Source organism: Dermacentor albipictus, chromosome 6, assembly GCF_038994185.2.
Source record: "Dermacentor albipictus isolate Rhodes 1998 colony chromosome 6, USDA_Dalb.pri_finalv2, whole genome shotgun sequence".
NCBI classification, from domain to species: domain Eukaryota; kingdom Metazoa; phylum Arthropoda; class Arachnida; order Ixodida; family Ixodidae; genus Dermacentor; species Dermacentor albipictus.
Genome location: NC_091826.1, coordinates 97,015,594 through 97,027,892, shown reverse-complemented (window position 1 = coordinate 97,027,892; position 12,299 = coordinate 97,015,594). Strand labels below are relative to the sequence as shown.

The window sequence follows — 12,299 nt, the reverse complement described above, 5'->3', positions numbered from 1 at the left end:
AAAAGCAGGTTGTCATTATCCCTCAAGAGAAAAGTGTTTAATAGCTGGGTCTTACCGGTACTCACCTACGGGGCAGAAACCTGGAGGCTTACGAAAAGGGGTCCACTCAAATTGAGGACGACGCAACGAGCTATGGAAAGAAGAATTATAGGTGTAACGCTAAGGGATAAGAAAAGAGCAGATTGGGTGAGGGAACAAACGCGAGTTAATGATATCTTAGTTGAAATCAAGAAAAATAAATGGGCATGGGCAGGACATGTAATGGGGAGGGAAGATAACCGATGGTCATTAAGGGTTACGGACTGGATTCCAAGGGCAGGCATGCGTAGCAGGGGGCGGCAGAAAGTTAGGTGGGCGGATGAGATTAAGAAGTTTGCAGGGACGGCATGGCCACAATTAGTAAATGACCGGGGTTGTTGGAGAAATATGGGAGAGGCCTTTGCCCTGCAGTGGGCGTAACCAGGCTGATGATGATGAATACAATAGAAACGTGGCCAAGTTGCTAATCAGCTGTCATAGTTTTGAGCAGCATCGGCTATGAAATGAACACGGCTGGTTCTCTGCGTTATATTTTCTTCTGCTGCTTATGTGCGTTCCGATTTTTAAGAATTTTTGCTAGCGGGCGCCAACTGTAGCAAGTTCCTTAGATCAGGTTCACTGTTGTAAATAAGGTTCCCATAAAGAACACCACTTACACTTATCATAATGTATCGATGTCCCTTTTACGAGCTATAGCAAAATAAATGCAATACGAGAGAATAAGCAATGGACCGAAATGCAGGGTCGATCAGCTAACACATGGCGGCCTCATATCGGTGAGGGCGAAACGCGAAAACACCCATGTACTTAGATTTAGGTGCACATTAAAGAACCTCCGGTCGAACTTTCCGGAGTCCTCCACTACGGCGTGCCTCAAAATCAGAAAGTTGTTTTGGCGAATAAAAGCCCATAATTTAACTTTTTTTATCAACCCACCTCGGGCGTCTTCCGGAGACCAAACAGTTACGTCAGGGGGGAATCCCGGCGTACGGTACGCATGTCGAGTCTTGTCGTCACCGTAAATGTATACATGGACTAGGTACCTCCCTCGGCCGGTGAATTGGGTGAAGTAGCCACTGTACAAACCATCTTGTGCCGTGAAATCAGGATCTGTAAAATTAGTACCAATAGCCCGTGAATACATTATCAGTTTGGCTTAAAGTTGAATCAATTATTGTTTAAATGATCCCGATTCGAGGTAATGTCATGTCAGAGTAAATTTTTTTACCCAGTTTTCGACTGGCTTTGTGGCCTTGCAAATGAATCATCAGTAGCAAAATATTGCTTTATATATGTAGTAGTTTGCAATGATTACGCATGCTCGAAAAAACAGTAGAAGGGACTAATACGACTGGTAAATCCCATAAGTCGCAAGAACAAGTTCGTTGCAAAGGTGCCGGTAGCGTATTATATCGCCGGAAATAATCACTTTGGTCGAAAAGCAATTGCTTTCAGTCAGTCGCTGGCTACTCGATGGCTTGAGTCATATTCTGAAGCAGTCAATTTCGGCGATATTATCGCTTTGGCTATGCCTTTGCCATTGGAGCGCGCTGATTGGCTGTTTTTGCGAAATAGATTGAACTGATTAATTGGTTCAGCATTACGCCATGCCGTTTTGCACAACGCACCAATCCGCACGCCTGATGGCTATGCTATAGCCTAAGGGGATCGTTTCAGAATACGTCCCCTGGTGTGAACTAGGCCTAAATTGGACTGCTTGCACTAACCAGATAGCTATGAGTGCTTTTTATTTCAGACAGGACCATGTAATGTACAAATTGCGTTTAAAGGAAGAGATACAAATTTACCGCCTCGCCCATATGGTAGGCTGGCCACCTTTCCAGACTGGCTTTGTGGCAGACCACCTTTGCGCTGGCTCTGAAGCACCAGCTCCAGTAAATGTGGCGGGAGTCCCCTTACATACAAATATAGGAGGAGGCACACGCAGCCTCCTCTTGCCTCGCCATTGCCTCTTGTATTTTTTTCAATACCAGCCAAATGCGACTGATCCCACCGTTCACCACCCTCTCCAATCATCCTTTTCTACTCTGTCCCTTCGCGCCTGCGTTACTGTCGTGAGGGAGAGTACTATTTTGGCAGCGCCTCATGACGGAAGTCGTAGTAAGACAGATACGCAGGATAAGGTGAAAAGCCTGTTTCATGTGCTGCAACTGGAACGACAAAAATCGGTGTCGACGTCCGCGTTCCAAAAATAATTGTGATCACTAACCGCGTATGCGACTACCTTCCAAGAAACAAGCTTTTTTTTCAATGGCATGGAACTAGAAGAGCATGTTTCGATAACCAAGCTGTCAGTCTATTTGCTGAAAGAAAAAAAAAAGAATATTTCTTGATATAGCTGGCACACGCAATTGGCAATTGTAATGATCTGTTTTTCCCCGCAGTTGGGATTTTGATCTGTGTTTTCTTCTTATAATATTTTATTTATATTTGGTTGCATCAAGCACCATGTTTTACCTGGCCTTCTTGCTGTCTAATTTTTCGGATATACTGTACAAGTGGCCTCATTTTCACAATAGACTTTAGCTGGAAGTTAGTCCTCATTCCTCTCTAGCGTCATCCTGTTCATACTGCTTCATGCTATGCACCCTTGCAACAGTTGTGTGTGTGTGTGTGTGTGTGTTTGTGCGCAACCGGGGCCATCAGTCTTCCACTGTGCCTGCTCATGAATTCATTAATTACAGCGCAACACAAAGACGAAACGTAGAAATTGAAGGCTTTCGCCTTAAAACTAACACTACATTTTGCAGTCTATCTTCAACAACGATCAGAATACGATATGAGGCACACCATATCGGGCAAATTATTCTTACCACCCGCGGTTCTGCAACCTTCAGCTTTGTTTGAGCACACAAATCCCATGTGGTCACCATGACTGGTATTGAACGTGCGGCAACGGGCGAAGAACCTCAAAGCAATACACCAAGCCACCGCGCGTGGTCTGCGAGACATTGTTTATACGCACGATATCACACTACTTGAAAAGGCCTGATCTTATGGTTTAGCACAATTAAAGTTTTTGTGTTCTTGTATACATTAGTGCCGGAAATGAGAAATTTCCGGCACTAACAGCCCTGCAAGTGCGCGCAAGGTTACCTGCACATGTTTCGTCCTTTCCTGATAACAATCCTGCTTGCGTTTTATGAGCATAATTTTTCTCGTAGAAGTTAACTGAACCACACATATAATACCATAGCCTTTTTTTAACATGTAAGACGCTCTCTCCTATGAATAAATAGAACACAATGCCAAGGTGTCCTTACCATCGCCGTCATCATGCAGCCGGACAGGACAACTATACCCTCGTGCAGTACGGACCACAGCCGTTACGTTTGCCTCCAAGACGACGTTGATGCCTTTGTTCACAGCAACCTGTATAACTGCATCCTCTGGTTCGATGACCACAGTCTCCGACATTCTGCACAAAGCCACTATCGGCCTATTGTTGAGATCCTTGATTTGGGACATGACATGCATAATGACAACCACTCGTCTCTTGCTTGAACTCTCCACTTGAATCATCCATGTACCAGGCTGGAAAAGTACATCGATTAATCAATACATTAACCAATCAATCATTCAATCAATAATTTGATGAATCAGTCAATTTATCAGTCAGTTCATCGAAGACGTACAAAGAAATATCGCTGCCAAGCGCTCTTTGCGAACTGAATCAGACTATATTAAGTCCTTTCTTTTGTCTGCAATATATACAATAGCCAGGTATATAGAAACGTGCATCAGTCAATTTCGAGGTAATGTATCACTATACGCAGCTGTCACGGCTTTTAAAACCACTCCATTGAATAGACAATTAATACATGGCAAAAAGTCGAGCATTAGATAAGGATCAATGTATATCTCACATAAGCAGAGCTATTTAGCGGAACCATTACTACGACAGAAACAGTAAACGGGAATACAGTGAGTAATAAAGATTCACGCAACCTAATTTATTGCAATCTATTGCCGGAAACTAAAAATATTGGCTATTATTAAGGAAGGCGCCAGTCTATCAGGCAAATAAAGACCCTGGCCTTCTTAGAACAACCGAAAAATGGAATTGAAAGACAACTGGATAATTGCGGGCCACAGGTACTAAATCTCTGTAAAACGGACATATATAAAGCACGACAGAAAACCGTGCAATATCAGGATACTACATAGAAACATCATTGGGGTCATGATCGCAGCAGTAATGAGTACTACTGAAATGGTAATTCCACAAAGTAAGAAAATGTAAACCACCGCGAAAATTAAAAAAAGATAGGAATGAAACAAAGCGTTCTTTCGTCGAAATTTCTTTACTATGGAGAAATTATTCGCAAATAATGCCGTCGTAAACCATCACACTGCTTAGCCAAACTCACAACTGAAGCTGAAAGTGAAGCTGAGAAACCCTGATGTAGAAAAAATTTTCATTTGTTAATTCAAGTTATGGTGATGGTACCACCAAATTTCAAAGTGGGCACAAAAGCCAAGATTTGCAGACCTAAGCATTTGTGTTACATTTTGCCGTTCGTAAAAATATTTGTCGTCTATAACATTGTGTAAGGTTCTCATTTACGCGTTGGGTAACAGTTATTCGATATGGTTCATGTCTCTTACGCTCAACATATTTCAGTTTACAACTACTTTGAAAAGACAGAATAAAAAGATCATACCCTACACTGCCCGATACTCTTTTCTAATCGCTCCCGTAAAGATAACGAGACGTGTAGCCCTCTCGCAATCCTAAGTGAAATTTCTACATACGTAAGGGAGCTTGATCTTTTTGATGTTGCATTTGTGATTACGCTACTTTTAATCGTCTTTTTGCATATGTTTTGGTCACTGCTCATAGTGTCCTCACCGGCTGCGTTGCCCATATACGGGTAGTGGGAAGCATAATTCGCACCCCTCCAGCCAGTCAATACAAGGTGTTTAAAAGTTATTTTTATGCGAAAACGTCAAATGGCCCGTTGAGCAAAAATGCCGGCCTGATTCGTTTGTTGCACCCAATTGACCCCTAAATTTCCATTGGCTACCCAATTGGCGTGGCCGCATCGTGGCTCCCGCCTTGTGCTGAGGTGATAGAGAAATGACTGGAAAACAGCGAATGAGGGTTTGTTTTATTCAACTTGCGTAATGGATAAATGGTGCAACAAAAAGTTCCCGGACTGATGTGTGGGGACGACGTAGTGCTACTAGCGGATAATACAACAGATTTAAAGACACCTGCGAATATCTGTAGCAGCCTAGCGACAAATATAGGCCTTGAGTTTAGTAGAGAGAAATCGGAAATGATATTTAATGAAGAGACAAGTAATTACGTGGTGTCATTAAACAGCATGTCTAACCCACAGTCAAGCAATAAACATGTCGTGGCGTAAGCACATTCAAAAGAAAGACTTACTCAAGCACACAGAAAAATAACGTAAAAGTAAATCGGAACCGGAATGCACCAATGACGAAACATAGAGCAATTTGGGGTGACAATAGGTATGAGGTAGCGCGTGGAATTCGGAAAGAAGTAATTGTACCATCGTTAACGTTCGGAAATGCCGTTCTATGCTTAAAACCGGATACCGTTTCGAGGCTAGAAGTTAACGAAAGATCGCTGGTTGGGTTGACTTTGATAGCCCACGGTAATACCACAAATGAGGGATTGCAGGGTGACATGCATTTGGCCTCTTTCGACGTCAGAGAAGCGGCAAGCAAAATTACTTTTGAAGAAAACCTCAGGAACACAGACGAAACTAAACGGGCGGCTAAAGTTCGAGTATATCTGCAACTGAAAAGCACGGATAAATATTGGATGTAGTGGTCAAGAAAGTTGGCAACCATGCACGGGATAATTGAAAGTGTAAGTAGAGAACCAGGAATAATCAGAAGGGAAGAGAGAGAAACAGACAGCGAATTTGATGCAAATACTAAAAACAAAAAGACCATGGAGATTTACAAGAATGAGAAAAAGGAAATTAGTAGGGAAGTATCCCGATATTTGTGACTCGCGCCGGTTCTCAACTTGATGAGGCGTGCGTATGCTGCAGCTAAAATCCAGAGACCACTAAGGCCATCCTAAAAGAATGGGAAGGGATTAACTCAGGGAGACGCGTAGGTAACTTGCACCTTCCAAAATTCCTTGGATTTAAAGTGGACGGAAGGAGGAACCTATCGGTGGTCAAGGTAAGCAAGAGACGTTTAGAGCATTCGTGTAAAAAAAAGAAGGGGAGAGCCATATACTGCCGGACATGTTACAGGCATACGTAGGGGCACAAGGTGGATAGAGAAGTTCTGAAAGAAAAAAAAAGATTAAGGATATGTATACGAGTGCTACAATTAAATACAGATATAGCCCATCTGCGTAAATTAAGTAGGCTAGGCGACTATTTGTCACCCCCCGTTTAAAGGGGGTTGTCATAAATTATCATTATCGCGTCGGTAGCATGCGGCACTAATCCCGCATGCTCCTGTGGCTTCCTGGCTCGGGCAGCGCGTAACGCCATCCTACATTTATCACAGCGCAACACTGAAGCCATTGAATTACACATTAATTATTTCGCATTCCAACTAAGTTGTGCTGAGCTAAGCCTTCATTTTTCAGCTTAGTGGTTTGAAGAATGAAGCGTGGAAAAACAAACGGAATAGTCGAGACAAACCATTTTGACCCCTATTTCAAGAAACACCGATCCATCTCGCACGACTGTGTGTTATCTGAAGGTGAAATGGCTCATTATTTGTTGATTTATTTTCTACAAAAAGCGATGGCCAAGGATATATCTACATAAGATGGCGGCAGAAGGTGCTTCCTGGAGTGCTTCGCCATACTTCTGAGTGACCGTTTTACGTTTACTGCTACAAAACTGCGCTAAGTCCTAGGCTACTCCCGCCCCCTTTGTTACTTGGCAGAGATGCTGGATTTCTGTTTACAATGCTGGAACTATGCAGATGGACGATATCACCAGCATTTTCCATAACTGATACGGGACCATCCCAGGCTGCTCTCGCAGCCGATGCTACCGCTTCTTCTGGCGCCGTATGTCACCGTGAGCCTGCTATATTTAGTCTAACAGACGACCACCACGTGGATGATTCGATCATGACATGAACTTGTGAGCAATTATAATGTGCGAGACGACAGCTGCATGTTCACTAAGGTGATTTTACTTGACGGACTTGGCGAGCCTATGCTTCCGAAATCATGAAACCACTTTTATCACCTGGTCAGATTTAACGCCAATATTGCCAAAGGTCTTCGGTGGTCGTGCCGCCACAGGCTTCGCACGGAGCAACGTTTACAGTGTGGAGACCACGAAAGTTCGAGTGTAGATTGTAACCGCATGACGTGATCTTTCGACGGACAAGACAAAAAAAGGCACACTTGACATTCATGTATGACAGTGCATTTTATATGATTTTTGGGAAGAGCATATTGTAATCTTGTTGATACTGTTCTGTACAATGTGTTGCTCCGGACAGTATGTTTTGTTTTCATTTCCCTGCCAACGTCTCATAAGACCAATGCTTTATTATACGGGTCTCGCTATCACGTCTTCAGTTGAAACTTGATAAAACGACTGCAGAACTAGGCTATTGTGCTGTTTCTGAAACTCGTCCCTGCTGAAAAAAGAAAACCCAGTGTCTTCCAGAGCCTTCCAGCGTAAAACTAGTGCCTTTGTTGACACTGGATTGTAATAGGGATGTGGGCGCTCACTTGGAGTCATTACAACATCGGCAAGAACACTGGATAGGCGCTGGACCGTGCTGGACGAAACGCTGGTTTCGCTGCTATGACGCTAGAGCCCAGCGTTGTCTGTTGCACATAGGCCGATTCTCGCTGCAATTCGGTGGCTCGTACTATAAATTGAGCAGGTTGCATTTACTCCGCGCTGGGGCCCTATAACCTAAACTATTCAAATATGTTTTTCTTCCAATCTCATGACGTCAAATCTGTGTAACCGCAGTCGCAAGCATCAGGCGGTGACCCCCAGGTAGTCTGAACAAACTAATCAAATTCTCTCCTCGTTCATAGGGGGTCTCTTTTGTTTGTTTGAAAAACGAATAGCATTGCCAACATTGAGCGCCAAGTCTTATCTAACGGCTGAAAAGAGGCGAGGAGCACGCTCAAGTGGAGGGGAATCCGATGGGGTTGAGCCAGTGCACTGAAAATCGATAACCGAATAAAAAGGTTAGTGTCATCGTCTGGGATTGGTCCAATGTCGTTTTTTTGTTTTCTTGCGTTGCCCTTTTGACTTGGCGGATAGCTGTATCCTAGAACAAAATAACGCAAGCTAACATAAGGCCTCATTTTTTGACCCGTTTGTACGCAACTGATGAGTTATTGCAGTGTCGGGAGTCAAACCGAAATAAACGAACCCAGCACTCCATTGAATGTGTTCGAAAGAACCCCAGGAATCCTGCCGCTGATTGATGTTACCACACCGATAACAAAGCTGATGTAATCGTGGGGGTTCGCTATCTATAGTTTACTAAAAAATAGTAAATAAAAGGTTCTGAGGCTCAAATACAAACAGCTTTGCATTCCCCAACTACCTTTGCCGAGATCGTTCGCTTCCCCGGATGGTTGGGCGTAGCGTACCTGCCGAACCCATCTACATGCTTTCGGCCCATCTGCGCTCAGAAATAAACAAGCTGAGGCGTATTTATCAGGGGCAGAGCAGGGGAGCCGCTCGCGCCACCGCTGTCAGGCAAAGTCGGTCATTAAAACCCCCTCTTCTCACACGTTTCAAAGAAGGCACTTTTGGCTGGATGCACCAAAATCCGACAGAACACCTGAGGCCATTTTTAATGCATTAGTCACGTGAGTAACGCTTTTCAGGCGTGATGATTGTGCTTCGTGGCTTGCCGCGAGACGCTGTAGCAGACGACGAACAGGGTGCGCCATACATGTTGACACTGAAGGAAATGCTGGCGCTGTGAAATTCCAGGCAACAAAAATTTCACGTTGCATTTTTCCATCATGCCCAGTTATTTCATACCGCTTATACATATTACGGCGTCCCCCTGTAGAAGGCAAGTTAGCTTGCTACATTGAAGCCAAGGGTGCGGGATTGTAAGGTGTTGTATTTCGCCGCGCCGAACGATGGCGTGGCTTATGTCATGACAATTTTTGATTATGATATACCAGGCGTCGTATAACGTAAAGCTATTCCAATGTGTTTTTATTACAATCTGCTGACGTCAAACTTGCGTAGCCGCTGACGTAAGAATTGGGCGGTCACCCACGGGATTGTTTGAACAACCCAATCAAACGCACTCCTCGTTCATAGGAGGTCACTTTGTTTGCTTGGAAAACGAATAACGTTGCTCATAAGAGGTGAGTGGCTCATAAGAGGTGAGGATCACGCTCAAGGTGAGTGGTGAGGTAAGTGGCTCATAAGAGGTGAGGATCACGCTCAAGTGTAGAGGAATTCGTTGGATCCGAGCCAGTGCCCTGAAAATAGATAAACGGACGAAGAGGGTGGTGCCGGCATCGGCGATTGGTCTGCTTTTTCCAACTTAGCTTGCGGTGGTTCATCGGCAATCGCGGCAGCATGCAAGGGAAGGTTAAGAATGACGCTCAACCGGATCCTCAGCAAAGAAGAGTTTGCAGAACAAGGTCGTAAACGTGCCGAAAGTTCTCCAAAAATTGGAGGACGCTTAAGCTTCGCCTTCAAGAGTGGAACGCGACAGCGTTCCCGTCGACCCGCCAAGGGGTGTAAGACAATGGGCTGCAGGGCAGCCATCACTTACGAGGCGCCCCGCATCGAACGCGTCGAGCCATATGGTCGAGCAACGCGGCGTTCGGTGCAGCAACGAAACGTGCGCCTGAGCAAGCGGAACGAACCAAAGAACTCGGTATCTCGGAGGGGGAAATGATGCATGCTAGCCAAACGTCGTTATCGGCACGGGCAGAGAGACAGACAGATAGTGATCTAAAGAAAGGAAGGACGCTTGATTCTGCTGAGGAAGCAAGGCGAAGCGTTGTCAGGGGAGAGAGAGTCCGGGCAACGACCCCCCTCGCACCGGTCCTTCCACAGCTCGAATGCGCGCGTGGCGCGCCATCTGTCGAGGCAGCGCCCTACATGAAGAGGAGGGGTCTTCTGTGTTTGCCGCAAGATGGCTCTGCGTGTGCGGAAAGCGTAGAAGAAATGCAGCGGAAACGCACTTCGCTACTCGTGTAATTGCGACTTCTGTAAGTTACATGTTCATAATTACCGATATACACTGCAGTATAACTTTCCACGGCTCGTTTCGAAGGCAACACCGCATTCACTAGAGGCGCGTTTGTACCGCTTGGAATCATCAAACTCGTGGCTGAGTGGTAGCGTCTCCGTCTCGCACTCCGGAGACCCTGGTTCGATTCCCACCCAGCCAATCTTGGAAGTTGCTTTTTATTTATGGAGTGCCTGCCGTGATTTATCGCTCACGGTCAACGCCGCAGACGCCGACACCCGACGCCGACGACACCGGCTTTTCTGCAACACGAGCTCCTTAACGCTATCGCGTTAAAATGTTACACGGCCACGCAAAAATTTTATTACACGTAAATAAACGCATGCTCTCCGGCAGGTAAGGGTAGCCAGTGCCTGAGCGATCGGCGGCAGCCATCTTTTATTCCTTTGGGAACAGGGCAGGCTGCGGCTATTCAGAAGAAAATTAAGTTTGGCATAAAAATGCATCTTTAATGCGTACACGGCACTTTGGCGCAGTGTCTTTTTCCGGTTTTGTGACATCGCGTTAGAGACAGGTGAAGTGGGTGCAGCCTGAAACATTTTGACCAATAGCAGCGGGTGAATGGCGAAAAAGCGCCGAATGCGAAATAACTATATTTTTGTTAAGTCAAATTATGCATCATCATCATCATCATCCTGGTTACGCCCACTGCAGGGCAAAGGCCTCTCCCATACTTATCCAACTACCCCGGCCATGTACTAATTGTGGCCAAGTTGTCCCTGCAAACTTCTTAACCTCACCCGCCCACCTAACTTTCTGCTGCCCCCTGCTACGTTTCCGTTCCCTTGGAATACAATCCGTAATCCTTAATGACCATCGGTTTTCTTCCCTCCTCATTACATGTCCCGCGCCCATGCCCATTTTTTCTTGATTTAAACTAAGATGTCATTTACCCGCGTTTGTTCCCTCACCCAATCTGCTCTTTTCTTATCCCTTTACGTTACACCCATCATTCTTCTTTCCATAGCTCGTTGCGTCGTCCTCAATTTCAGCACAACCCTTTTCGTAAGCCTCCAGGTTTCTGCACCATACGTGAGTGCTGGTGAGACACAGCTGTTTAAACTTTTCTCTTGAGGGATAATGGTAACCTGCTGTTCATGATCTGAGAATGCCTGCCAAACGCACCCCAGCCCATTCTTATTCTTCTGATTATTTCAGTCTCATGATCCGGATCCGCAGTCACTGCCTGTCCTAAGTAGATGTATTCCCTTACCACTTCCAGTGCCTGACTACTTATCGTAAACTGCTGTTCTCTTCCCAGACTGTTAAACATTACGTTAGTGTCTTCTGCAGATTAATTTTTAGACCCACCCTTCGGCTTTGCCCCTCCAGGTCAGTGAGCACGCATTGCAGTTGGTTGCCTGAGTTACGAAGCAAGGCAATATCATCAGCGAATCGCAAGTTACTAAGGTATTCTCCATTAACTCTTAAGTCTAAAGTGTTCCTGATTCTATTTGCAATTACCCTAGTGAATACTTTGTAGGCAACGGACAGTAAGCTGATCGGTCTATTATTTTTGAAGTGTTTGGTTTCCCATTTCTTATGGATTAGGATTATGTTAGCGTTTTTCTGATTCCGGTACGCTCGAAGTCATGAGGCATTGCGTATATAGTGTGGCAAGTTTCTCTAGAACAATCTGCCGACCATCCTTCAAAAAATCTGCTCTTACCTGATCCTCCCCAGCTGCCTTCCGCCTTTTCTGCACGTCCATTTTCGGCTGTCCCGCTTGCGGAAGAAGGTATTCATTATCCGCATGTTATTCTGTTCCGCAAACTTTACTAATAACTCTCCCCTGCTATTCCTAGTGCCTATGCCATATTCCCCCACTGCGTTGTCTCCAGCCTGCTTCTTGCCTACTTTGGCATTGAAGTCGCCCATCATTATAGTGTATTTTGTTTTGACTTTACCCATCGCCAATTCCACGTCCTCACAGAAGCTTTCGACTTCCTGCTCATTATGACTGGATGTAGGGGCGTGGAACTGTACAACCTTAATTTTGTACATCTTATGAAAATTCACAA

At 45.1% G+C, this 12,299-nt stretch overlaps 1 protein-coding gene across 1 annotated transcript in view; it reads right to left on the bottom strand.

Moving 5' to 3' along the window:
- LOC135907508 (calcium-activated chloride channel regulator 1-like) overlaps positions 1–12,299 on the bottom strand; it is a 177,139-nt gene that overhangs the window by 33,063 nt on the left and 131,777 nt on the right. Inside the window, exons 12-13 of the mRNA XM_070520903.1 lie at positions 3,324–3,594; positions 976–1,149 (exon numbers count right to left, since the gene is read on the bottom strand). Of these exons, the coding sequence (XP_070377004.1) occupies positions 976–1,149; positions 3,324–3,594 (445 nt within the window). The remainder of the gene's footprint in view (positions 1–975; positions 1,150–3,323; positions 3,595–12,299) is intronic.